The sequence below is a fragment of the Rousettus aegyptiacus genome, unplaced genomic scaffold, assembly GCF_014176215.1.
Source record: "Rousettus aegyptiacus isolate mRouAeg1 unplaced genomic scaffold, mRouAeg1.p scaffold_m13_p_6, whole genome shotgun sequence".
Taxonomy (NCBI): Eukaryota; Metazoa; Chordata; class Mammalia; order Chiroptera; family Pteropodidae; genus Rousettus; species Rousettus aegyptiacus.
Genome location: NW_023416309.1, coordinates 88,947,248 through 88,972,771, shown reverse-complemented (window position 1 = coordinate 88,972,771; position 25,524 = coordinate 88,947,248). Strand labels below are relative to the sequence as shown.

At 35.2% G+C, this 25,524-nt stretch overlaps 2 protein-coding genes across 4 annotated transcripts in view; both read right to left on the bottom strand.

Annotated features, from left to right (window-relative positions):
* RNF43 (ring finger protein 43) overlaps positions 1-4,571 on the bottom strand; it is a 60,437-nt gene extending 55,866 nt beyond the window's left edge. For 2 of the 3 annotated variants that reach the window (XM_016123091.2, XM_016123089.2), the window contains exon 1: positions 175-4,571. In XM_016123091.2, the coding sequence (XP_015978577.2) occupies positions 175-426 (252 nt within the window). In that variant the 5' untranslated portion in view covers positions 427-4,571. The remainder of the gene's footprint in view (positions 1-174) is intronic. The other variant, XM_016123090.2, reaches the window with a different exon arrangement.
* A 117-nt stretch (positions 4,572-4,688) lies between these two features.
* Positions 4,689-25,524, bottom strand: part of HSF5 (heat shock transcription factor 5) — a 34,481-nt gene continuing 13,645 nt past the window's right edge. Inside the window, exons 4-6 of the mRNA XM_016123094.2 lie at positions 23,821-24,342; positions 21,840-22,017; positions 4,689-6,974 (exon numbers count right to left, since the gene is read on the bottom strand). Coding sequence (XP_015978580.2) covers positions 6,904-6,974; positions 21,840-22,017; positions 23,821-24,342 — 771 coding nt within the window. The 3' untranslated portion in view covers positions 4,689-6,903. The remainder of the gene's footprint in view (positions 6,975-21,839; positions 22,018-23,820; positions 24,343-25,524) is intronic.

Genomic DNA, 25,524 nt, shown 5'->3' with positions numbered 1-25,524 from the left:
TTCTTGAGTATATAAAATAAGAATTTGCTTTAGAATGCCAATGAGGCAATATCCTTAAAAGAAAGAACAAATAAAGCTAAGCAGCAGAAGCCCTTCTGTGGTGTTTGGTTTGGGAGATAAAGAAAGGCATATTTCAAATAGATGGAAAGTGAAATATAATAAAGTTATCCTTACCTGCATTAATTTTCCTTCTGCTGGAGTTATTTCAGCAACCCCAGCAAACACACCTTCCAAAGTCAGATTCAGTTTTCCTGTAGGGTCCATTTTCAGGGGGATCACTCTGATAATAGCTTTCTGCTCTGCTGATCTTTCAGACTCCACTGCTGCTGCCAGTACCAGTCCTGTGCGTCCAAAGCCTGCCTGCAGGGTAGCCATCAGCAGCCAGGGCCAGAGGGCAGCCAGCTGCAGCTGGTGGCCACCACTCATGCTACCAGCTGCAGCAATGCACTTCGGCCATACATACTGCTTCCACTAGCTAATACCAAACGCAGGTTCTCAGATCCAGACAAATGAAGAAAAAGAGAATTTATGCTTCAGTTTCAGAAAGCCAAGTCATAGTTTTGGCCCTTCCTTTCTCATATTCCCAAGAACAGGTGGCATTCTTGATCTGGCAGGGAAGAGGGTGTTTTCAGCCCACTTCTGCTGCAGGTATGTCATTTCCTCCCATCTTCACTATTATTAGTAAAGATAGCACCACTTTTCTTTGGAATTTCCAACTTTGCTTGAAGTTGAATGTCACATCCTGAATTTTTATTATGTCAGATCACTTAGTGCTGGTCTTCCATATGCATCAAGCTGTCGAACCACTAAACTCAATGTTAATGAACAAAACAAGGCAAAGTAAATAACTAAGGCCATGCATCAAAGGTGAGCGTGAAAAACTCCAGCTCAGAAAATGAAGAGATGGTCCTTTTTAAGCCACATGATTTGTCAATGGAAAAAGACTAAAGATCACAGGAGAATTTTTTTGATGGGAAAAAAAGAGGGAACAATATTTGAGGTTGTACCTTGAGAGATGTCCAAAGATGCTATGACATGTATTCATAAGTCTCCACATTCAACTATATTTCATTGTAGCCAAGGTCCCAGGCCTTGAATTTATAGTACTTTTAGTGAACTTAAATATACTATCATTTTTAAATGTTCTACCTGATTTGCCTATCAATTAGGTGGTAATTTATATGTCTTCACATATTATAGGATAATCCTGAGCATCACGACCTTTTTCAAATTTCATAATTGAAAGAATATCTGAAAAAGTTTGATTTCCAATTATTTTTCCTATTTCTATCTTTATTTTTCTTTCTCTTAGGGATTCCAGCTTTTATTCTTCTGCTTGAGAATGCCAAGCACTTTGATTTCCCATGAGATGCTTTTGGAAACTATTTTATTATACCAATCTTATAATCTGTAATTTTCTAGGTTCATAAGTAAAACAAAGGACTATTCCTGACACGTTTTCAAATTCCTCGAGGGGGTGGGGTATAAAAGATAGGGGGAGTAGGGAGGTGATTAGTCTACAGACTCTAGATAGAATACCCCGAAAAAGTAAAAAGCCTGAATAGGGTAGATCTGTGTTATTTCTAGGCACACTTGAGAATTTGGGTCTTTGTACAAAAATAAAATCTTATTCTAAAATTTTAAAATGTGCACCCTTAAGTAAATATAAATGCACATCAACCACAAAGCCCCCCTGTGTTCAGAGATCAAGTTAAAAAAATCTTATAAAATTTTCAGAATAAGTGCTGAAAAGCCAAGCAATTGAACGTGAACCTGTTATACAGATTCTTTTCTTTTGCTGAGGCAGAGGGAGAAAAAAAAAAAAGAATTTCAAAAGAAATCTGCAAACCTGTTGCGCTGTCGGGCCCACTGGAATCCACGGGGGTGAAACAAATTCAATTTATAGATCCTGCTCAAAAAAAGATTTCAACTGTTTAACCAAGTACAGCTCATTCTTCCACCTTCTTACTCTGCAACCAAACCAAGTGCCCCACACTGCAGGTAGGTGCCGAGAAACTCCGCAGCCTGGAAAAATAATCCATGCAGGTCAGAGGCGGAAACAGTCCAGGGTTAGAGCTACTGTCCCCAAGAACTCTAAAAACACTTATAGAGGATCCAAAATCATTTCTGAAATCTCCTTTCTAACAAAAGTTCTTTCTCTCCCCGAGCAGCATATAAAATGATCAGATCTTGAAAGAGAAAAGAAGCAAAGCAACAATTCACTACCAGGAGCACAGAAAATCCCAGAGGGAGAAGGCAATATCTCTGAATCATGGATGGACTTGGAAAGTTCGGAAGGATTCGAGTGCTTCCCTTCCAGAAAGACAATTCTGGATCAACTCCCTAGAGGAAAAAGCCTGTGGTTTGTAATTGGTGTTCTAGTTTGACTCCCTCCCCTGAGACTGCAATCACGCTCTGTACCTGCTGACACAAAGTGAGGGTGGAGCAGCTAGAGGCAACCACCCCCCCATCCTGCCCCTCCTCCTCCCGCTGGCTAGGGCTCCGGCTTGGGCGCGCACACTTAACAGACACGTTCTTTTGCTCTTCTCTCTCAGCTCCTCTACTCCCTCTATTGAGCCACAGCCAAACTGCATCCAATTCAATCCTCAATTCCTTTCTCTGGGTAAGTGAGCTATCACATGAAAATCAGGGCCACTCAAACAATTTCTAAACAGATTCTGCACCCAAGAGAACATAGATGGTGGTATGAGGAAGTAAAGAGAAAAAAACATAAAGGAAATCCAGAAGATTAAAGAATGAACACATGGTTTTGCAAATATAAGTTCAAAGAGATTTCTGCTTTTTCCAGGTTTTAGTGCCTATAAATGGCATAAAGCCAGAATAAAGTGATCTTGTGCTATAGTACTTACTGATTTACTGTTGTCTTATATCTACTATCCTGGCAAGAACTCTGTCTATTTTATGTGCAGTTTTTCTTCGGCTTTTACTAATTCACATTTAGCAGCTCTTTTCTAAACGGTGCCTGTGTGGAGCTTTTAGACCAGGTTGATGTCAGAAGTTTGGAATCAGTCATTTTCTTCTCATGTCTCTGGGAGGTGAAACAATACTATGGATCAGACTTTTGCTTTCCATGTAAGATTGCAAGTAAATCTATGTCATGAATACGAGCAAAGGGGTAAAAAATATATGCTTAATGAAAAGAATGTAGGCCAAAAGAAAATTTTGGGCTAATTACCACATTCATGAACCATAACCCTTCCAGTAAACTTGTCATTAGAAATAATGCAAAAGTTTTTAATGTTTCTAAAATTTGAATTTTCAGATTTATCAGATTATATTTAACTGTGGCCAGTCATTTTATTTGATTTGCTAATCTTTCCAAATTGTACAAATGCACAATTATATGAATGTGGTTAACACTACTGAGTTGCTCATTTAAAAATGATTATGACTTATGTCATGTGCTTCTTTAAGGTGTGGTAAGAAGCACGTAACATAAACCTTTTTAAAAGTTTTTAAAAATTATACAAATTGATCATCCGTAAAATGCAAATAATAATAACTGCATTGTAAGTTTGTTGTAAAGATTAAATGACATAATGCCTCTGAAAGCAAAAAGTATGAGTGGTCTATTCACCTTGAGCGTTTTCTCCCTAAAGAAGGTTTATGGGGACAGTTGTGGCATTTTAGGTCTAATAACTAACCTAGAGAAGGGAGATCTATTCTAAAGTAAATTCTTAATTTAGCACTTTTTCTTTATTGGTTGGGCAATAAAGACATAATGCAAGTATAGACCTTTTATAGCTCCTTTCCTAAAGAAAAGGAACTGATCTAATTCTTCTGGAGAGAATTTTTAAAAATCTGCTATGATTTTATATTTTCATTTTATGTATGCCATATCATAGTACAGCATAAATAATGCAAAACATATATTACTATATATGATATATTTAAAAATATCTTTAGGGTTAAACTGAACAAAAAGTAAGCTACCAATGGACTTTGCCTCACCTATTTCTGCTTGAAACTTGCAAAGGAGTTGAGAGACCCAGACCTAAGAGTTAATACATACACTTAGTTGAAGAAGTAAAAAAATATAAATGTGGTTGCCCTCTCTTGAAGAAACTCTGAGGTCTGGGAATCATGATAATAGGTATCAAGACCCCAGGTACTCTGAGACACTCAGGATCAAACCAAACAGCTCTACGTAGTTCACTGATATTTTGTATTTGTTTAGGCCACCAGAATAGGTAAGCAAGAGAAATTATTCTCCGGTTTTAAAGTTTTTAAGTAACCCTTCAAGGGTTGATACATCACAATTTCCTCTGAGATATCATAAAGATGCCATCACTATGGTAATGAAATGCCCATGTTCACTGACATCTACTTTTACCTAATCTTACACAGGAGACAGGCCATCCTTCAAGATCTACTTTTGCATCTGGATTGACTAAAGTTACTGAAGACCATTCATCCTTTTCCAAAAAACAAAGTTTCTATAAATATGTCCAAGAATTGTCCTTATCTTTAATGGCCTTTTAAAGATTCAGTCTCTATTCAAATGCAAATGGCGGGGAGGAGAGTCAAGACACATTTTCTTAAAGAGTCAGATTCTTTGAAAAACAGAGTGTATTCTCTTTTGAAGTTTTCTCATATGAAGTTTTCTCAGAACGACCAAGGTTTCTAACAATCACCAACCAAACAGTAAAAACAAGCAAGACAACAAATCTAGTTGAAACACTCACTTTATTGTTGACTGACTGAAATTTATCATACTTAAGGTGCTGAAATACTGAGGTGCTAGTCAGGAACCTTGTTAGTATTGTGTCAGACCCTGCTGGCTAATTCACACACAGATTTTATCTTATCTTTTTCCATTTTACCCAGTCAGTGATGATAGCTTAAGCTGATAGGTAGCAAGCATGTGAGAACAGCAGGAGATCCAGCTCCTTGGTCTGTTGTATGCATATATAAAAAAAGTTTGGAAAGCTGATAACGGCATTTCATTAATTAAGCCTTAAAATCACTGAAACCAAATCCATGCCAAGGTTCCTGCTTGACACATGTTCCTCAAAAGATATTATCTCTTTCAACATATATAAAGCTAAGAAAGGCATATTTAAAGGAAAATATATCACCAACATAGTACATCAGCTTTTCAACATGACAGAGAAAAGGCAAAGTTCCTTCATTTGGAAATTGGATCTCCTCTTCACATACTCTGCCAAAATACATAGTCTGGCCAAAAGATACAGGAGTCCTGATAATCTGCTCATCTTTTAAACCTTGCTAATTAAAGATGAATAAATGCTCATCACATGGACATTAACTACTCTAATCAGATGGACCAAACAGGTCACTTTTCAGTACCTACTTTCATATCTAAACTGAGTCACTGCAGACCATTACAGAGCTCATCCTTTTCCAAAAACTATCTCTGTAATATTTCCAGGGTTTGACATCATTGGGAAGGCACAATGCAATTTAAGAAATGAATTGTTACACCCACAATGCTAACACGGTACTTATGTCATATCATTAAGTGCCTTTTCTTTTTAATTCATTTCATATTCCTAGGCTTTCCTTTTGTTTCTGCAGTGCTTATTAGGAAAACTGAAGCAGAATCCAATAAGAAAGTTCTAGTCAATTCAAAAGACTTTAAATCAGAAAGTTTCTTGCTGTCATTAGATGAGTAAGTGAGGGATCAACCACAGAAACTGGACAACCAAGATACCTCTCCTAAAACCAGTCCCACAATCTTACTACTTGAATTTTGAATCCTATAGAGGGGATAAGATAAAAATGTTATAGTCTATCCCACTATCCAAAATTGTTTCAGAAGCTTAAACCAGACATAAACTATTAAAAAAAATGGAGGAATAGCTTCTGTTAAATGACTATTAAATCAGTTTCTCCCCAAATTTCCACACAATATCTTATATAGATGAGAATTTATATTTACTGAATGTAAAAATCTAAAATAAGAAAACACTGTGTTAAATCTCTTTATGTTTTTGTTCATACATTTTACATTTCACCCTCAAAATAAAAATATTACACATGCATCCTTTATCTTTCTATCCTGTAATATTAATAAAAATATAAAGCTTTAAAACTTTTAACTCTATCAGCATTTATAAATATATTAAACAAGTTAAATACTTTTCTTTAGAAGACATTTAAATAAGTGATATATTAACAAAACCTTCTTACCATTTATAATGTACCATTAAAATTAGAGAAAAATATGAAAATAGAAGAATGCTCCCATTAATATAAAAGAATTAGGAGCTGTTAAGTGTGATGGATGGTCCAAGTCCGGATGCCTTGCTCTTGCAACAGAATGCTGGGTTAGGAAGTAAGGGTATTTTCTGGTTAATCACTTAGAAAACTATTTCTTTCCCAGAATTTCTTCGCTGGAATTCCTGACCCATTTAGTCCTGTGTTCTTGGTGACTTTACATGCCTTCCTTTCTCAAACAACCTTCTCTAAAAGGATCACACCGTGACTTGAGACAGATAGACTGAACTCCCCACTGGATTTGTGCTGATTACAGTTTGAGAGAGGCAAGATGACAAATTAGCAGCACACAGATTATTCTCCAGTATCATAGATGAAGCCAGTTTTAGATGTTTCTTGCTGTAATGAAGGCCAGGACTTTTCATTTAAAAGGGATCTGGGCAGCAAAAAAAAAAAAAATTAAAAAATAAAAAAAATGGCTGCTAGATGTTTAGTAGTTTGTCAAGGTAAATAATCTGAACTGAACAGCTGTAGTAAATACCAAATTCCCAATTTTCAATTAACAAAATTCTCAATTAACGAAACAAAAATATTTTTTTTTTTCCTTAACAGAACTGAAAAAATCCCAACAGTGTGTCATGTGCAAGGCTAGTCTGCCTCCAGCTACAGCTAGTGCACAATGTCACATTTGTCATCCATTCCTCACTCTTTTAATTCTTCCTCCTTTGGAAAGTGCTCCTGCTTGCAGGCCACATCCACCAGCAGATGAAGATCTAGAAAGAAAGAAGGTTCGTTTACTCACTCTTATTTACCCTCTCAGACTGTAGAGTACAACAGACAAGTCTTCAGACAAGAAGAACAGGTTGCTTATGTTTCACTTATACAATTGGTTCTAAAATCATTATCTTTTCAGATTCTCAATTTTAGGTCATTACTGTACCTCTAAAGCATACAGAGATAGCCTAGCTGTTAAACCAAAGCAACCAACAGAGTTTCTGTCCCTTCATGGATGTGGCCAAGCCTCTTTTCATTTCAATTGCCTTTTATTTTAAGTGAAAAATTAAGGAAAAGTGTCAAAGGGATCAGAGCAAAATAAACACATGAAAATTCATTTCTCTGATACCATAAGGATAGATGGGTGGGTTGCAGAAATATGAAAAAGTAATGCCTTCAAAAATATGTAATCACTACTTTTCAAAAGTTTATGCCCCCATAAACTTTCTACTTACTGACTAACATAGCTCTTCTCTTGTAAAAACACCTATTGGAACTGTCTGTAAAAAAGAAAGCATATCCTTCACAGAGGTTAGGAGACAAAAAGTAGTTGATTAAGAATGGAAAGAAGCAAAAAAGTAAGCTCTCACCTCAGAAACTAGGTTCTGTAATACAAAAAGCTAAGATCACGTATAGAAGTAGACTAAATGGACTATCTGAGTAACACAAGCAGAAATAAAAGGATCCTGATATAGCTTCTAGATCCAATTTAATTAGTTCATAACTTCTAAAGTAACATGACTAGGGGGCCTTTTCAGGTTAGTTTTGAAGCTTACAATTTTGCTCTAGTGGCATTTTGGAATTAAGCTGCCTCCAGCACACATGGCATAAATCCTTTATTTCATTCTAGACATACAGAGACTTCTGTCGCTATATTTGTAGAACACAGCATCTACGGGACTGATCCACAGCCTGGGCAAGAGAGCTGATTCAATAAAATAATTCTACTACCACCTTTGAGAAAATCTAGAAAGCTTCTGGAACAGTTCCTAATTTTTGCCATATTTGATAAAAAGCAGACCAGTCATTGGGGGTAAGGTACTAACTAGCTCATCTGGTGAACTATACTACAATATACCCAGAAAGAAAAAGTAATTTATCCAGGTGAGTCTGTTCTCTCTCAATTTTAGGTCATCACTGTACCTGAACAGACCATCACTTTATCACTTGAAATTGGTTTCTTGCACATTCATGATCACAGAAGCATTAGTCACAGTAGCCAAAAGGTGGAAGCAATCTAAGTGTCCATTAACAAATGAATGGATAAACAAAATGTAGTATATACATGCAATGGAATACCATTCAGCCTTAACAAGGACTGAAGACATTATGCTAATTGAAAAAGTCAGTCACAGAAGGAGAAATAGTGTATGATTCTACTTACATGAGGTACCTAGAGTAGCCAAATTTATAGAGATATAAAGTAGAATGGTGGTTGCCAGGGACTGCAGCAAAAGGTACTGTGTAATAGATAATGTAGTTTCCGTTTGAGTAGATAAAAAAAGTTCTGGAGATGGTGATGGTAGCACAGCAGTATGAATGTACTTAATGCCACTGAAATGTACACTTAAAAATGGTTAAACTTATGTATATTTTAACACAAAACTGGCTTCTTTATAGTCTAAATAATAGTGTACAGCACATAGAGAAATAAGGACTTTTTGGACTTTACAAAACGGATTCCACGGGAGCTATGACAGTAATATCAACTGGCACATGATGAGAATGCCCTCAGGGTGTAATTGGACTATCCCAAACCACAGAAATGCCAGCCATGACTGCCCCGGATAAGCCCCCATCTTCAGGGGCCAATAAGCATGAGGATCCCAGCTTGTAAGGTCCATATAAGCTGAACACCTTGACAGATGATGCTCAAGCCTAACCCAAGAGCATCATGGACAGGTGTGTTGAGAGGTAAACACACTGACCTTCCGCCTGTCATAGCAGCTGGCTTGGGACCAACAGCAGCTATCCACACCGCCACAGTCAACAGAACTCACTTTGGAGATAAGGACTTTCATCCCTTCCTTCTGTCACATAAGACTCTGTACTTCCCCTCTGTGTATGATGTGTATTAACCTAGGTGGGTACCTGATTGGTTTATCTGAGAAGGTTCCACTCAATAAACCTGGCATTGTGGAAAGACGCAACTGCATTCAACGGTGTGTTACTTCAATAGCCGCTTTTCTTGCTTGTGACAAATAGTGATAATGATAACAGTAACAGCTTATTTATGCCACATCTTTTTTTCAAGTAACTAAAATGTATTATTATAAGGTCATCTTATTAATTCTGAGGAGTAAACAGATACTGGGGGAAGAACCTCTAAGCTATATGGACAGTAAGCCAAGCCGGTGGTTTCTAAACCTTGCTGCACATTAGAATCACCTGAGGATCTTTCGAAGAATACTGATGCCTAGGTTTCCTACCTCATACATTCTGATTTATTTATTTATTTTTAATTTTTTACATGTACAGCACCTGGTCTTCCTGTGTGGTCTCCCATCCAAGTACTAACCAGGCCTGACTCTGCTTAGCTTCTGAGATCAGATGGAATCAGGCCATACATTCTGATTTAATTGGTACAAAGTGTAGCCTAGGCATCAGGATTTTTAAGAGCTGACCAAAAGATATAGAAGGAGTAACACTTAATCATGATTATTCTCTAAACTCCGCAGTTCCATATTAGAAGGAGGACAGGCCTTACCATAATAGAAAATACTAAAGTAGGATTTAGTAACCCCAACTTTTAAAGCAGAGTATACATTCCTGATAACAAAGGTAAAGACTATTAAAGAAACTACAGATTTCATGAGAGGCAGACTAAAGAAAACTTAAACTAATCCTTTTGTTCTTCAGTGAACAAATGTCATTTATTTAATTGCTTATTGACTTTATTGTATTGATAGGTCCAAATAATGGACAAGAGTGCATCACAGATAGGCATACTTAAAATAACAACTGCCTATATGGCTCTATAACAGCCTCAGAGTGAGTTATGTGAAGTAGTGTCAGTAACAAACCCTCTTCACCTTAATGATTGGGCTTTAAAATAGTATTTGGTCATGGGGATGTGGAGCACAGCATAGACAATGCAGTTAGCATTAACATATTGGTTCAGTGGAAAACCAGAGGAGAGAAGGAGAAATTGGGGGGATTGTTTTATAAACTACGTAAATGTCTAACCAAGGTACTATATACTCGAAACTAATTTTCAAAATAAAAAAAAAAATTGTAAAGGAAAAAAATAGCATTTGGCACACAGCTTCTAGTAACAAGCATCTAAACATAGTAATTTTATTAAAGTGAGCTTCCTTCATTAGCAAAGCTACCAATCACGGAGTTAAGAGTCTAGAGACCAATAAAAGTACAAAAAGACACAGATTAGCATGGTGCTACTACTAGAGGTTTATACGACTTCATTAAAAAAGAGAACCCCGCATACTCATCAGACAAGTGTTTGGGAATCAGAGCAGCTGAGTTGGTTTGTAAGTTGAAAGGCCTTGAGGGATAAGGGCACTGCATCTACTTGTTCTGGAACGTTAATTCCTACTGAGAGCACCCTCTAGGGTTTTGGGGCTATTACTTTAATGAAATATCATCCATAATCCAAAAGCTACAAAATTCCTTTCTTGAGGAATGAATGGAACTTTGCTCTTAAATATTCAGTTTCCCTTAACTATAAATATCCCATCAGAACATAAAAGATTGTAACTTCCACAATAAAATTACTATTTGGATATATTCAGTGTAGAGTCCTATCATAGAAATTAGAGGGGCATGATTGAGTCCAATTTACCTCTTGGTATTTTCAATCCATAAGGTATTTCCTGAAATCAACATGTGCTTAAAAGGCCTGCACACAGCATGGCAATGATTATGATTAATAATGTCTTTCTAACAAAATGCACATCTATTGAAATCAATACAGTGTGGAAACCTAACGAATTTGAGGTCATTTATTTGAAAAAAATTCAAAGAAAGCTTGAAGTGTGAAAAGATGCCCTTACTTAAAATGGCAAATTTTCAAAATATTTAAATTACATATGGGTCCTGATAAGTTCTGGGATCCAGAATGCTCCCGTTCAATAGGATACTGAGCAACATAATGACATTCCAACATTTAATGTTAGAATTATAGTTTCAGAATTTGGGGCCAAAAGAGTCTTTACATGTGATTTATGAAAGTATAACGTATCGTGAGATATGGAACCTTTCTGAGGCACCACTACTATCACTACTCTTAATGATAGTGACAAATGAAATTTAAGTAATACTTTAGGAATTTTACATTTAGTTCCTATCATTAATAGTTTAACCTTCTAATTTAGTATTTATCAAAATAAAAAACATTTGGTCATCTATAAGAACTAAACTGAATACTAGTCCATTGCGAGCCTTCCCCACAAGTACCTCTTTACTCTTTTAAGGGCTTCTCTGGTCATCAATGATCAGGCTGTGAAAAGATCAGAAGCTAAGCACAAGGACTTTCCAATACACAGTACAACAGACTGAATGTTTGAGTGGCCCTCCACCCCCAATTTATATGTTGAAAACTAACCCCCAATGTGACCAGTGTTAGAAAGTGGGACCTTTGGGAAGTGATTAGGTCATGAGGGTTGAGCTCTTATGAATGAGATAGTTCCCTTGTAAAACAGATCCCAGAGAGCTCCCTTGTCCCTTCTGCTATGTGAGGACACAGGAAGAAGGTGGAAATTTATGAATCAGGAAATGGGCCCTCACCAGACACTGAATCTGCTGGTGCCTTGATTTTGGACTTTCCAGCTATTAGAACTGTGAGAAATAAATTTCTGTTGTTTATAAGCCACCTACTCTATGGTTATTTTTTTTTATATAGTGGCCTGAACACAGTAAGACACAGAGTAGGCAAACTTTTTCTGTAATGAGCCAGATAGTAAATATTTTAAGCTTTGTGGGCCATATGGCCTCTATTGCAACTGCTCAACTCTGCTGCTATAGTGTGAAAGCAGTCATGGATAATATGTAAATAAATGGGGGTGTGTTCCAATTAAACTTTATTTATGGACACTGAAATTTGATTCATATCATCTTCATGTGTCATGAAATATTCTTCTTTGATTTCCCCCCAATCCTTTGAAATGTAAAAACTATGTTTATCATGCAGCTCATAAAAAAATAGGCAGTGAGTTAGATTTGGTCCAATGACCACAGTTTACTAGCTCCTGTTTTAAAATCACATACTAGGGCTATCTATAATCAAGAGAAATTTAATCAAAACAAAAAATTTCGTCAAATAGAATATTGTTATAATCATTGTTAAAAACCATCTTCTCTTCAAAGAAGATATATAAATGGGCAACAAGCACATGAAAAGCTGCTCACATCATTAGTCATTAGGGAAATGCAATAAAAAACCACAATGAGAACAATGAGAAACCACTTCGCACCCACCAGGATGGCTACAATAATAGTAAGTGGAAAATGACAAGTGTTAGAGAGGATGTGGGGAAATGGGAACCCTTGTACATTGCTGGTGGTGATGTAAAATGGTTCAGCTATTACAGAAAAAAGTTTGGCAGTTCCTCAATAATTAAACACAGAATTACCATATGCCCCAGCAATTCCACTCCTAGGTATATGTATACCCCCAAAGAAATAAAAAGATACTCAAACAAATACATATACAGATATGTTCACAGCAGCACTTTTCTGGCAAAAGGCAGAAACAGTGCAAATGTCCATCAGCAAATTAATGGATAAACAAATTGTGGTATATATATTATTTAGCCATAAAAAGGAATGAAGTTCTGATACACATGCTACAATGTGGATGACCTTGAAAACATTATGCTAAGTGAAATAAGCCAGACACAAAAGTCACATATTCCATTTCATTTATATAAAATATCCATAATAGGAAAATCCACAGAAACAGAAGACAGATTGGTGGTTTCCAAGGGCTTGAGGAAAGAGGGAATGGGAGCAACTGCTAATGTTTGTCGGGTTTTCTTTTAGAGTGGTTAAAATGTTTTGGAACTAGATAGAGTAGAGGTTGCACAATATATGAATGTACTAATCCCACTGCACTTTTCACTTAAAAATGGTTAATTTTATGTTACATGACTTTCATCTAAAATATATTTTTTTGCTATCAATCTGAAATCACCAGACAAGAAGCAGAAAGCAGAGAAGATGGCTACAAAATAAAATTCATACCCAAATATATCTCAGTTTTCAATGTCAGAGAATAATAACAAGATATGGTATGGTATCTTTAGTAATAAGACATACACCATATACAATTCTTGGTTCCAGCAGAATAGAACTGTGAAGGACACTATTTGTGTACCCTTATTGGACCTAGCACAGTACCAAGCCCAGGGAATTTGTTCAGTAAGTACTTGTTAAAAGAAACCTGAGGGGTGGTTTGACTCTCCATATGTTCAAAACTTATCTTTTGGTTGGCTAATTAAAAGATTGCTCAGACAGACAGGAAGAAATAGGAAGTTATTGTTTAATGAGTACAGAGTTTGTTTTGCAAAATGAAAGAATTCTAAAGATGGAGTCGGTTGTGGTAGCAGAAAATGTGAATGTACTTTATGCCACTAAACTATACACTTAAAAGTGGTTAAGATTGTAAAATTTATGTTATGTGTATTTTATCCCAATTTTTAAAAGATTACCCTTTTCCAAGGATTTTTTAAAAAGTACATCAGTAAGATTATAGAGAATCTGATGGAGGAAAAAGCAATTAATTCACTCAATAAATAGTGAGTGCCACAGGTAATATTCCAAGTGCTGGATATATGGCAATAAACAAAGTCCTTGCCATCACGGATCTAACCTTCTAGAAGGGGAGAAAACGAATAAATAGAAAATGTCAAGAAGTGATAAGCACTACAGAAGAAAAAGATGAAAAATAGATATTTAGGGAGGCTGGACATAGGGACTTGGGGGCTATTTCAAACAGTATGGTCAGAAAGTTTTCTATGATGAACTGGCAATTGATTAAAGAACTGAATGAAATGAAGGAACAAGCCATGTGAACATCTGGGTGAAGAACATTTCAGGCAGAGAGAATGGCAATGTGAAGGCGGGAATATGTCTGATATGTTCAAATAGTGAAGAGACTACTATGGCTGGAATAGATGATGGAGATAGGTGATAGAAGATGAGGTCAGGGCAGTAGCCAGAAGCCAATTCAGCCTCTTGTAGACCACAGTAAAAGTTTTTAGATTTTATTCTAAATGTGAGAGGGAAAAAAAACCATTGGAAAATTTAATCAAGGAAATAATTAATGCTTTAAGAGTATCACTCAGATTGCTGTGTGCAGAAAAGACCAGGGAGGCCAACAGTGGAAGCAGGAAGACTGGTTAAGAAACTACTGCAGTCACTGAGGCGAGAGACAGTAGTGGCTATAGTGACAGCATGCAAAGGTGATGCGAAATGATCAGATTCTGTATCTACACTGAGAAAGAGCTGATAGGATCTGCTGATGGGTTGGACGTGCAAAGTGAGAGTAGCAAGTCAAAGACCCTATGGTTTTTGAGTGACTAGAGATGCTAGAAGTACTAATTCTTGAAATAAGTAAAACCAAAGGGTTGAATATATTAAGTTTGGGACACCTATTAGACATCCAAACAAAAATGCATAGGCAATAAGGTATGAAAGTCTGGAGTACAGAGAAGATTGAGATCTAAGATATAAATTTAGGAGTTATCACAATAAAGATGATAATAAAAACAATGAGACTGGTGAAATTATCTAGGAATTAAATAGAGAGAGAGAAGAAAAGAAGTCTAAGAACTGAGCTCTGGGACTCATCAATATATAGAAGTCAGAGAAGATAAAGAAGATTCAGCAAAACAAACTATGGAGTAGCCAGCGAGGCTGAAGGAAAACCAGGAAAGGGTGGTGTTCCAGAAGCTGAGTGAAGAAAGTACTTGAGGAAGTGTAAAGTAGTCTGTTCAAATGCTGCTGAGGTGCAGTAAAATGACTGAAAACCTACCTCTGAATTTGGCAATGTGGCAGTCATCAGAAACCTTGACAAGAGCAGTTTTACTTGAGCAGCAGGAATGAAAATCTGATTGGAAAACCTGGTCGAGATAAAGGATACGCTTTCAAGAGCATTTCTCTAAGGGGAACAAAAAAATGGAGTAGCAGCTGGATGGAAATGTGAATGAAAGAAGGGTAAAAGGAATTTTTTTTAACATAAAACCTATGATGACATATTTGTATGCTGATCGGAATTATCTAATATAAAAGGTAAAATGTGATTATTGAAGAACACAGGGAAATAACTGTAAGTGCTAGGTTCACACATACATAAAAGGGGATAGAATTCGGTATACAAATGGAAGGATTGGCCTTTTTCCACTGTAACAAGAGAAAAGGCAGGGTGTAGGGAGGGCTACAATAAGAGGTAGACTGATAGATTTTTTGGTGGGAAGATCTGAAAGTTCTAGCTGCTTCTATCTTCTCAGTAAAATAAGAAACAAGATCATAGCTGAGAATGAAAAGAGAGGAGGGGTGTTGGAAGTCAGAGTAGAGAGATGATATGATAGAGTACCTTTGGAAAATGGAGAGCACACTGACTAGGGAAATATTATAGGATTATTGGCAATATTGGGAGCCTATGTGAATTTAAGCGAGACCAGTTGTTTGAAAATGATTTAATAGTAATAAACATAATAAGTATTAGAAAAAGAATTATTGCTAAAATTTCTTTGCTACCATGTACCATCAGGTACCATATGAAGACAGTTATGTATTATATCATTATTATCTTCATTTTACAGATAAAAGAACTGAGGTTTAGTAAAATTAATATTTCCAAGTTAATCATAATAAACGGCAGAATCTGATTTTAATTTAGGTTTTCTAATACCTAAATTACTGCCTCTAACAGACAGTATATATACATCTTATACTGACTTTGATTAAAGTCTCTTAATACCACAGGACCATGTTTTCATAGACCAACTGTTAGGTTAAGTTCTGTCAAGAAAGAAATTTGTAACTTCATAAATTGTATGTCTGCTTACATCTTCATTACAAAAGCTAAATTTTGCAGAGGTTCTGGCTTAAGCATAAGTCATTTATTTGCTTCCTGATCATAATAAAATGAAAATGTGATCAGACATCATAACAATGCCAATATTTCACAACTCTCTGTTTCACAGCAGGAAGTCATGGTCAATTAAGACTCATCTATCAACACCATTGACAGAAGGATAAGGCTTTGCTCATAAAAAAAACCAAACAAACAGGAAGAGTTAATAGAGATAATTAATGTGCTAATTATTTTATCAATTACACTTATGTAACCATAATATGTAGTGAAAGAGGGGAAATTATTATTTTAATCAGAGCTCCTCTTGGAGAGGTAATTGTCATTATTGAGAAATACATCTTGACAGGTTGGGAGAAAATGAAGCCTCAAGGACATTAGGAAAATGAGACACCTAACCTTCTCTGCCTAAGTAAGACACAGAATTCAGGACCTGGGGAAAAAAACAAGATAAAAAGAGACAGGAAAAGAAAAGGTATGGTGGTGTACAAGGAAAGATGACAACATGGCAGGAGGCTACATTGACTAGTGATAAGGAAAGGTAAGAAAGTGGAAAAGCCATTGAAGGCCTTTTAGAAAGAAAGATGCCTAATACTCCATTTAAATTATTTACAATATGTGAAATGCAAGTATTTTCTATCTTCCTAAATCTTCAGAAAAGTGTGCTACACGTACAAATGCCTAATGTAAAGTTTGGGGGAGGGGAGAAATCAGAAGAAGTGGGTAAGCACTGCATCTGGTATGGCATAGAGCAGGAAAAAAACAGCTTTAGGAGGTGAGAAATGAATGAACCTGGATTTAAGCGGAAGCAGAAACGCCAATTAAAGCAACTGTAAGCCTTAGAAATCCTCAGAAATCTTGGAAAAGAATTTTTGGTGTGGGATAAAGTTAGCCTGAGTCAATCACATCTAAACCTAGAAAGTAAATTTAATATTTGAGATATAAATATTTTTTCAAAACATTCTTTAAATCACTTGTTCCTATTGTTTTGAGGCTTTTGTATTCATACTATATAGGAATACTTCAAAGTATTTAAACTATTTTTAGTATTTTTGGATTTTTTTCAATTTAAAAAATCTAGGAAAATTTTAGAGAGGGGGTAAAAATTTCCCATACTCCCACCATTGTGTAGATTCATATACAAATTAAGTAAAAAAACCCAAAAACCTCTCTAAACCTTTAATTCTACTTTGCCAGAGGTAATCACTGGTACATATATATCAGTGCTATCATTTTCTTCCAGGCTTTTTTCTGTAATTATATCGTATATATTTTCCTTCTTTTATTCTTCCTAGAAAGGGGACTATCCTAGACATATTATGCTCCAACATGCTTCATTCATTTAACATATAATGAACACTTACTATCTTTCCAAGTAACAACATATCAAGCTACTTAATTTTCTTAAATTGTTGCAAAGTATTTCATTACATGAATTTATCATAATTTATCTAGTTCCTTATTTCAGGTATATATGCTTTTTCCCAATTTTTGCTATTATAAATTACATTATAGTGAACTCTGTAGGAGATTCCTAGGTGTAGAATTCCTGAGTCGAAACATGAGCATTTTAGTTATTTACAGATAATGCTAAACTGCCCTCCAAAAGGCTTTACAAATTCATATTCCAATTACAGTGTATAGGAGGTTCCTTTTTTCTTATCCCAACTTGAAGCAATTCTAAGAGGTGGCTCTAAAAAGGGTCTCCAGCTTTTCCCAAGTGCCTTTGATAGACAATGGGAGAGAGCTCTACAGCTAAGATCAGATTAAGGGTGTGAGCTTCCCAAACCTGAAGGTGATCTCAATATAGGGTGCCCTTGTGTTGAGAAAAAGGGATGGCCAAAGTACAGAGAGTAAATCAAATACCACACTTTCCAGGCTTAAAAACTACTTAAATGAGATCTCTGACTGTTATAACTCACATTTGGAATGACCAAAGGAAACAAAAGTCTACCATATTTTTTAAAAAGGAACTGAATGCCAGAGAAATAACAAGTCTGGCATGCCAGATGTGTAATTTTCAGGCTCTAAAGTAATCCCCAGACCCTTATATCCACTCTAGCAGGAAGTAGACAACAAAAATTGGATCACTCCAAGGAAATGCATCTTCCCCAAGGAGCACTTCAACATAATAATTTGTATATATCACTAGTATGTTCCTTTTTACTGCTGAGTGGTATTCCATTGTATGGAAATACCATAATGTATATATTGATTCACCTTTTAATGGAAATTTGTAGTTGTTTTTAGAGTTGTTTGGCTATTACGAAAAAACCTGCTTTGTACATTCGTGTATGTCTTTCCGTGGACATGTCTGAATTGAGTGGTGGCTGTATGTTTAACTTAATTTTCCTGCCAACTGTCAAACTGTTTCCAAAAGTGGTTATACTATTTTTAACTCCCACAGCAATGTATGAAAGCTCTAGGTGCCCCATCAACACTTGGTATAGTCATGTTTTTTTCCTTTTTAAAAATTTTAGCCATTCTATGGGGGTACAGTGATATCACACTGTAGTTTTAATCTGACTTCTCTGATAATTAAACATGTTAAACATATGCTTCCATGTGTTTAGTGGCCATCTGTATATCTTCTCTGGTGAAACGTCTGTTCATATCTTTTCATTTTTGATTACGTTGTAAGAGTTAATTTTACATTCTGGAAATGCCCATTTTGATGTATGTGTTGTCAATGTTTTCTCTTAGCCTTTGGCTTGCTTTTTTAATTTCTGAATGGTATCTTTCAAAGAGCAAAAGTTTTAAATTTTGATGAAATCCAACTTATCAATTTTTTCTTTATTGATTATGCTTTCTATGTTCTAAGAAATTTCTGCCCACCCTAAAGTAAAAAAGCTTTTCTGTTATTTTTTTCAAGAAGTTTTATAGTTTTAGGTTTTATATTTAGGCCTGTAATTAATTCATTTTGAGTTAATTTTTACGTATGGTGCGAGGAATGGGTCGACATTAACTTTTGCTGAAAAGACTTTCCTTTCTCCACTGTACCGCCCTGGCACCTTTCTTGAAAACAAACTGACCACACTGTGAATCTGTTTATGAACTCTTTGTTTCACTCACCTATATGTCTATCTTTTCACCAATATTTTGATTATGGTAGTTTTATGGTAAGTCTTGAAATCAGGTAAAGTGTCCTACAACTTTTTGTTTTTAAAAATTGCTTTGATTACTCTATGGCCTTTGCCTTTTTTTTTTTTTTTTTAATTTGAGAATCAGCTTATCATTAAAATAAAGTCTACTAGAATTCTGATTGGGATTGCACTGAATTTATAGATCAATTTGGGGAGAACTGTCACTTTAACATTAGGTCTTCTTATCCATGAACATGATATATCTTTCCATTTATATCTTCTTCAATTTCTTTCACCAAAATTTGTAGTTTTTAGTGCAGAGGTCTTAGACATCTTTGTTAAATTTATTTCTAGGTATCTTATAATTTTGATCCTACTGTAAATGTTTGGTATTTTACAATTTCATTTTCCCATTATGTGCTGTTAGTTTATAAAAATACAATTGATTTTCATATGCTAACCTATGTCCTGAAACCTTTCTAAATTCATTTATTTATACAGTTTTACTTCTTCCTTTCTAATCTTTATGCCTTTTCTTTCTTTTTCTTGCCTATTGTAGTGGCTAGGCCTGCCACTACAATATTAAATACAAGTGTTAAAAGTGGGCATCCCTGCCTTATTCCCAGTCTTTGGGGTAAACAGTTTTGTCTTTCACCATTTATTATGAACTTCACTACACATATTTTATAGATGTTCATTACCATTTTGAGGGAATTTCTATTATTCCTACTTTATTGAGAGTTTTTATTATGAATGAGTGATGAATTTTGCTAGGTGACTTTCCATATCAATTGAAATAATTTTTCTCTTTTATTCTGTTAATATGGTTAATAACTGTTTAACATTTGAAAATCAATCAAGCCTGGCATTCAGGAGACAAATTCTACTTGGTTGTGGTACATTACCCTTTTTAAACATTGCTGGATTCAATGGACTAGGATAGAGACCAGAAAAAAACCCCTCAGATATATGGTCAGATTATCTTCAACGAAGATGCCAAGACTACTCAATGGAGAAAGGGCCATCTCTTCAACGAACGATGGTGGGAAAACTAGACAACCACATGCCAAAGAATGAAATTGGACTCTTATCTTACACCATATACAAAAATTAACTCAAAATGGATTCAAGACCTAAATATAAGACCTAAAATTTAAAAAGTCTTGGAAGAAAACAGTGGAAAAACTTCATGACATTGGACATGGAAATTATTTCTTGGCTAGGACACCAAAAGTCCAGGAAATAAAAGCAAAAACAGAAATGGGACTCCATCAAACTTAAAAACTCTTGTGCATAAAAGGACACAATCAACAGAATGATTGAGTAGAATATTAGCTACATTGATTAATGTGTGACCTGGAACAAGTTACTTATTCTCTCTAAGCCTAAGTTTCCTCATCTTTAAAATGGTAACAATAGCACTATCATCGAGTCTGCTGTATGGTGTAAAAATAGGTATGCAGTAAATATCAGTTCTTGTTCTTTTTTAAATTGCCATCAAAGGTTATGCCATTGTTTTAAAAATCTTCAGTGATGAGAAATCTTAAATCTTTTATCATGGATTGGATCATAAACAACTAAAAGTGACAGTGCAAGCTAAGTTTAATGAATGAGTGATTAAGATAGTCTAAAAAGTGTTTTGCAGAAAGAACCCAATGAGACAGAGCAACATTTCGATCATATCATAGCTCTTAGTTTACTTTTTGGAGAAATTCTCACAGAAATTCTCAACATTTTTCAAATCTTTATAGGTTAAATTATGGCTTGACATTATTAATTCTACAAAAACTGTGAATTACATGCTTCTGACCAGCATGTAATTTGAGAATATTAAAGTTCTCCATTAGTCTACGGCCATGCTACCCTGAACAAGTTTGATGTTGTCTGATCTTGGAAGCTAAACACGGTCGGGCCTGGTTAGTACTTGGGTGGGAAACCACCTAGGAAGACCAGGTGCTGTAGGTGTAAAAAATAAAAAAATAAGGGATGGTAAACTGACAAGGGCCTTGCAATCTGTGAGGTTAACCAAAGGTTGCCTCGCCTAAAAAATAAAAAATAAATAAAAAGGAAAAAAAGAAAGTTATCCACTAGACTTTGATGAATTTAATCACATAAGAAACACATTTTATGAGATGTCACTGTTTTCTTTAAAAAAAAAAAAGATTTTGCCCAATTTTCCTAGAAAGAGTAGAACCAACTGGATGTGCCTAAAACAATCGCTAATTCTGGGCTCCTTTAAACCACTAGAAAAAAGTCTCACTACCACCGTCATACTTTATAGTGTCTTTATAATGTGCTCAGCATAATGTCTTTAACATCCATTTAATTTTTCCACCGCCATTCAGGCACATTCCCTCCTGTCTTACAGTCTGTTAATAAGAGAACAAGTACATCTATAATTACAAGTCTTTGGCATCTGAAGAAATTATTAAATTATCCTTCATCCTTGCCTTCTCCTAGTTAGGTAATCCAAATTCCTTTGCTTTTACTTAGTACATTCTATCTTTTCAAAAGCTCAAATTCTTATGGGAAATATTAGAGAAAATAACTTTTACATACTTTACAAGAATTAAGAAAAAATATATAGTTGAAATTACAGTTATATAAGATAGCAATGTGATAAGTATAACACAAGTCATAATAAATGAAGACCCAGAAAAATTGTTGTTTGTACATTAATTCTATACCTTGTTTCTACTTCTAACATCCCAGAGCACAATAATCCTTACCAGGGGACTTTCCTTGCTGTGAGTTGCTTCTTCGCTCTCTGTATCTGGCTGGAGTGGATAAACCTGTGTCTTTACTAGGCTTGCTAGCAGGCCCCATTTCTGAAATAAGGAATCCCATCTGTTCTGAAGGCAAGATATTCTCAGTTGGACTGGTCTGGCATTTTATACTGGCATCCACCTAAAATGTTAAACCCATTCATTATTCTGAATTTCCCCTAAATATCTACTAAAAGTTATTTTATAGGAGTTCTATTATAGAAACATGATCTAACAAACATGCTTATAAAGATCCTTACAAATGATACAACCTTTGATCTAATCTCAATATTTGGCAGTAAGATGTATAATTCCCCATACACAAACCTTTGAAATGTATGTGAACCCAAAACATTCACTTATGGTCCGAGGAAGGTTTACCATAAAGCTTGTTGATTTTTTTTTTTTTTTTTTTTGTAAAATTCACATAAAAATTTACAATTGGTTGAGCTTTTTCTACTCTAACATCCCTTCCATCAGATTTCCCCTCCTACTGGTCATACTGGAATGGCCATATGCATAATCCTGTTAGATGATGCCAGTGGGGCTGTGGACACTTCATTCTACTAATTTTGTATTCTTCGTCTTAAAGAGGCCCTCAAAATTGGCTTACCCAGTTCAGCCCCTATAAAATCTAGGTCCACCCTGCTTATGAGAATTTCTTCCTTGGAGATCCTAAGTTTTCTTTGGAATGTTAAATCCCTGTCCATGTGTGATGGTTAGCTCTCTGGACTCCGGAATGCTGAATCCTTCTTCAAGGTGATCAACTTCTGAAATATTCTAATCCTTCATGAATTTATTTTAAAATAAAACTATGTACTGAAATAAAGCTAGAAGTTAAAATCATAGCTTTCAAAAGCTGTGATGTTCAAATATATTTTCTAAAGAAAAAGTAACCATATGAATGCAATTTTAAGTTATGAAATCTAATATTTTAGATATGACTAGGCAAGAAAAAAGACAAATTCTGTGTTGTTTCCATAGGCATATTTGAAATAGAATAAGCCTATCTTCGATCTACTGAATTTATATTATTTTAACATATAATATGCTGGGTCTCAACAGTTGGGCTCAAAAAGGATAATGGGTTGATAGAAATTTTAAGACACTGGGATCTAAAATTAGAGCTAAAAAACCACATTAAAAACAATTGCCTAAAAGTTATCTGGGGTATCTCTACAATGAAGATTTTTTCAGTCCCATTAAAGGAAAATATATAAAATGGAAAAAATATATATCAAGCTAAGGTCAAGAAAAAAATTAAAAGTAGCAAAAAAAAAAAACACTTATTAATTCAAAAAAAATGATTTAATTTGTATGTACTTTTAGAATCAAAGTTTATTCATTTTCTGGTCAAAAACTAGCAGCAATACAGGAATTAGCCCTCTACCTTCAGAATATAGCAAGAGTCAGAGTCCTGCTTTAGAAATGTAGAAATTAGTAAGGAAATTCACAGGATACTCACAAATCAAATTAGAATTCAATAATGCTATAAGAAAGTATAAAAAGACCTCCAACCATCTCCTTACTTCCATGCTGCAAATGGCTAGGAAGTCCTGTTATTATCTTTCAGATAAACCATCCCTTCTGAGTAGTGGAATTAATCAGTCAAACACATCTAGTCCATCCATATTAAAACAGGAAACAGGAAACAAAACTCAAGTCATGATTTTAACATGAAAATAAATCTTATACAACAATGCTTAATCAGACTGCCTCTCTAGAGGTTGACTTCAGACCACATAACAGAGTGAGAGGATGCTTGGGGGTTAAGGTTACTTCCTTCTGAATCTTTTGTGCAGAACCACTGGGGCATGATGCTTCTGGAAAGCACAATGACTTCGTATTAACCCCAAATAAAATCTGGACAAACTCTCCACTAGAACAGTCTTTAGCAAGAACTAGGTACTTTTAGCTTTATTAGAATTTTTTCTTTTCCCCTTACCTGGTGTGCGCTGAATGGTAGCCCTTCCTGCACAAATACTACTGAAGATGGTGATGGATTATGACTTAGCTGCTCCTTCAGTTTGACATGAGCTTGTTGGATGGCTGCAGATTCCTGCACTGTAGTATTTTCAACAGGCTGAGCTGTGTGGATGGTATAGATGTACTCAGGTGACTGTGGTAGAGAGCAAGTAATTGCTTGTTCTGTTCCGACCACAAAAGATGTAATATCTGAGCCTACAGGAGTAAGTGGCTCCAGCTGGCTAGCCTGACTTGTGGAAGATGGATTGCTGTTGCTTGAATTAGCTAGGATATGTTGGCCTCTGTTAGACTGAGATGTTGGGCACTGATTCTCAACAGGCTCCACCTTTACCATCTCCAATTTAGGGGAGGAATGCAACTCATCTACTATCTGAAAAACAGCCTCTAGGTTTACTTCTGTCTTTTTATTTTCATCAGTAGCACTGCAAGGCCAATTAGAAGGCAGAAATTCAACTGGATAGGAGGATTGCATTGAAGGATTCTGGGAAAAGAGAAAATAGGACTGTTTGGATAGAAAATCAAATATAAGATTAAGGAGGAAAAGCAACAACATTTAGACTGGTGAATGCTAAAAATAAATAAACTTAAAGATCACTAAGAAAACTTAAACACCAATCAACTTTTCAGCAGTAGTAGCTTCACTTCTATTTTAACATTTACTTAGCAACTATTATATGTCAACCATTATGCTAAGTTTAATACTGGAAAGGACCAATAATTCTCAGGGTTAAAGTATACAAAATCAAAAAGCTATAGCACCCAAATACTTATTTACTGATAAAATGTCTATATACCAAATTCTTCCATAAAGGTTGACAAACAAAAACATCACTTGTATCTATCATATACTGTTTTAGGAACATAGTAAGAAAATTTCAAACACAGGATGCTCACAAGTCCACCAATGCTTCTATAGATTCAGGGGGAGGTACTGTTCCAAATGATCTGGGAAAAAATGGATGGAACATCGAATGTCCTTTGGTTCCTGAGACTGTTTATTTTAAAAAATAAAACAATAGATTTTTTTTAAAAAAGCAGTCACTTTTAGATTGATATCTTTAATATGATGCATTCTTGTATACGTAGTACTTTGCACAGAGTAGACATTCAACTGCATGCTTGGTAATAAAATACTTAAAAGTAATGATTAAATAAAATATGTAATGAGTTGATGTTGCCAAATGCAGAGCTTTCCACAGAGTAGGCATTCAATAAATGTTTGTTAATTATCTCAGATTATAAATATAAAATAAGAAGAGTTACTAAATAAAATATTCATGCATCAATGTTGCCAAAAGCACTACAAAGACTGTATCAATGGTCTAAAGAACACTAGTGCCAAATAATGTACATTTCAATGGTTTAAGCATCAAGCTACTTTTACTATAGCCAACAGCACCATTTTATTGAGTTCTCACTACGTGCCAACCACACACGAAGTGCTTTAAATACATTATTTCACTTAATCTTTACAAGAAGTGTGATAATCTCCATATCCAAATAATAAAACTAATGTTAAGAGAAACTTTGTCATTTACCCAAAGTTGTAATGAAATAACCGATAGAACCAGGTTTGAAACCTGGGGTTACCTTACTCAAGAGTTCTTGCTCTTAACCATTACAATAAACTGACCATTCATGCACACTCACCAATACCTACAAT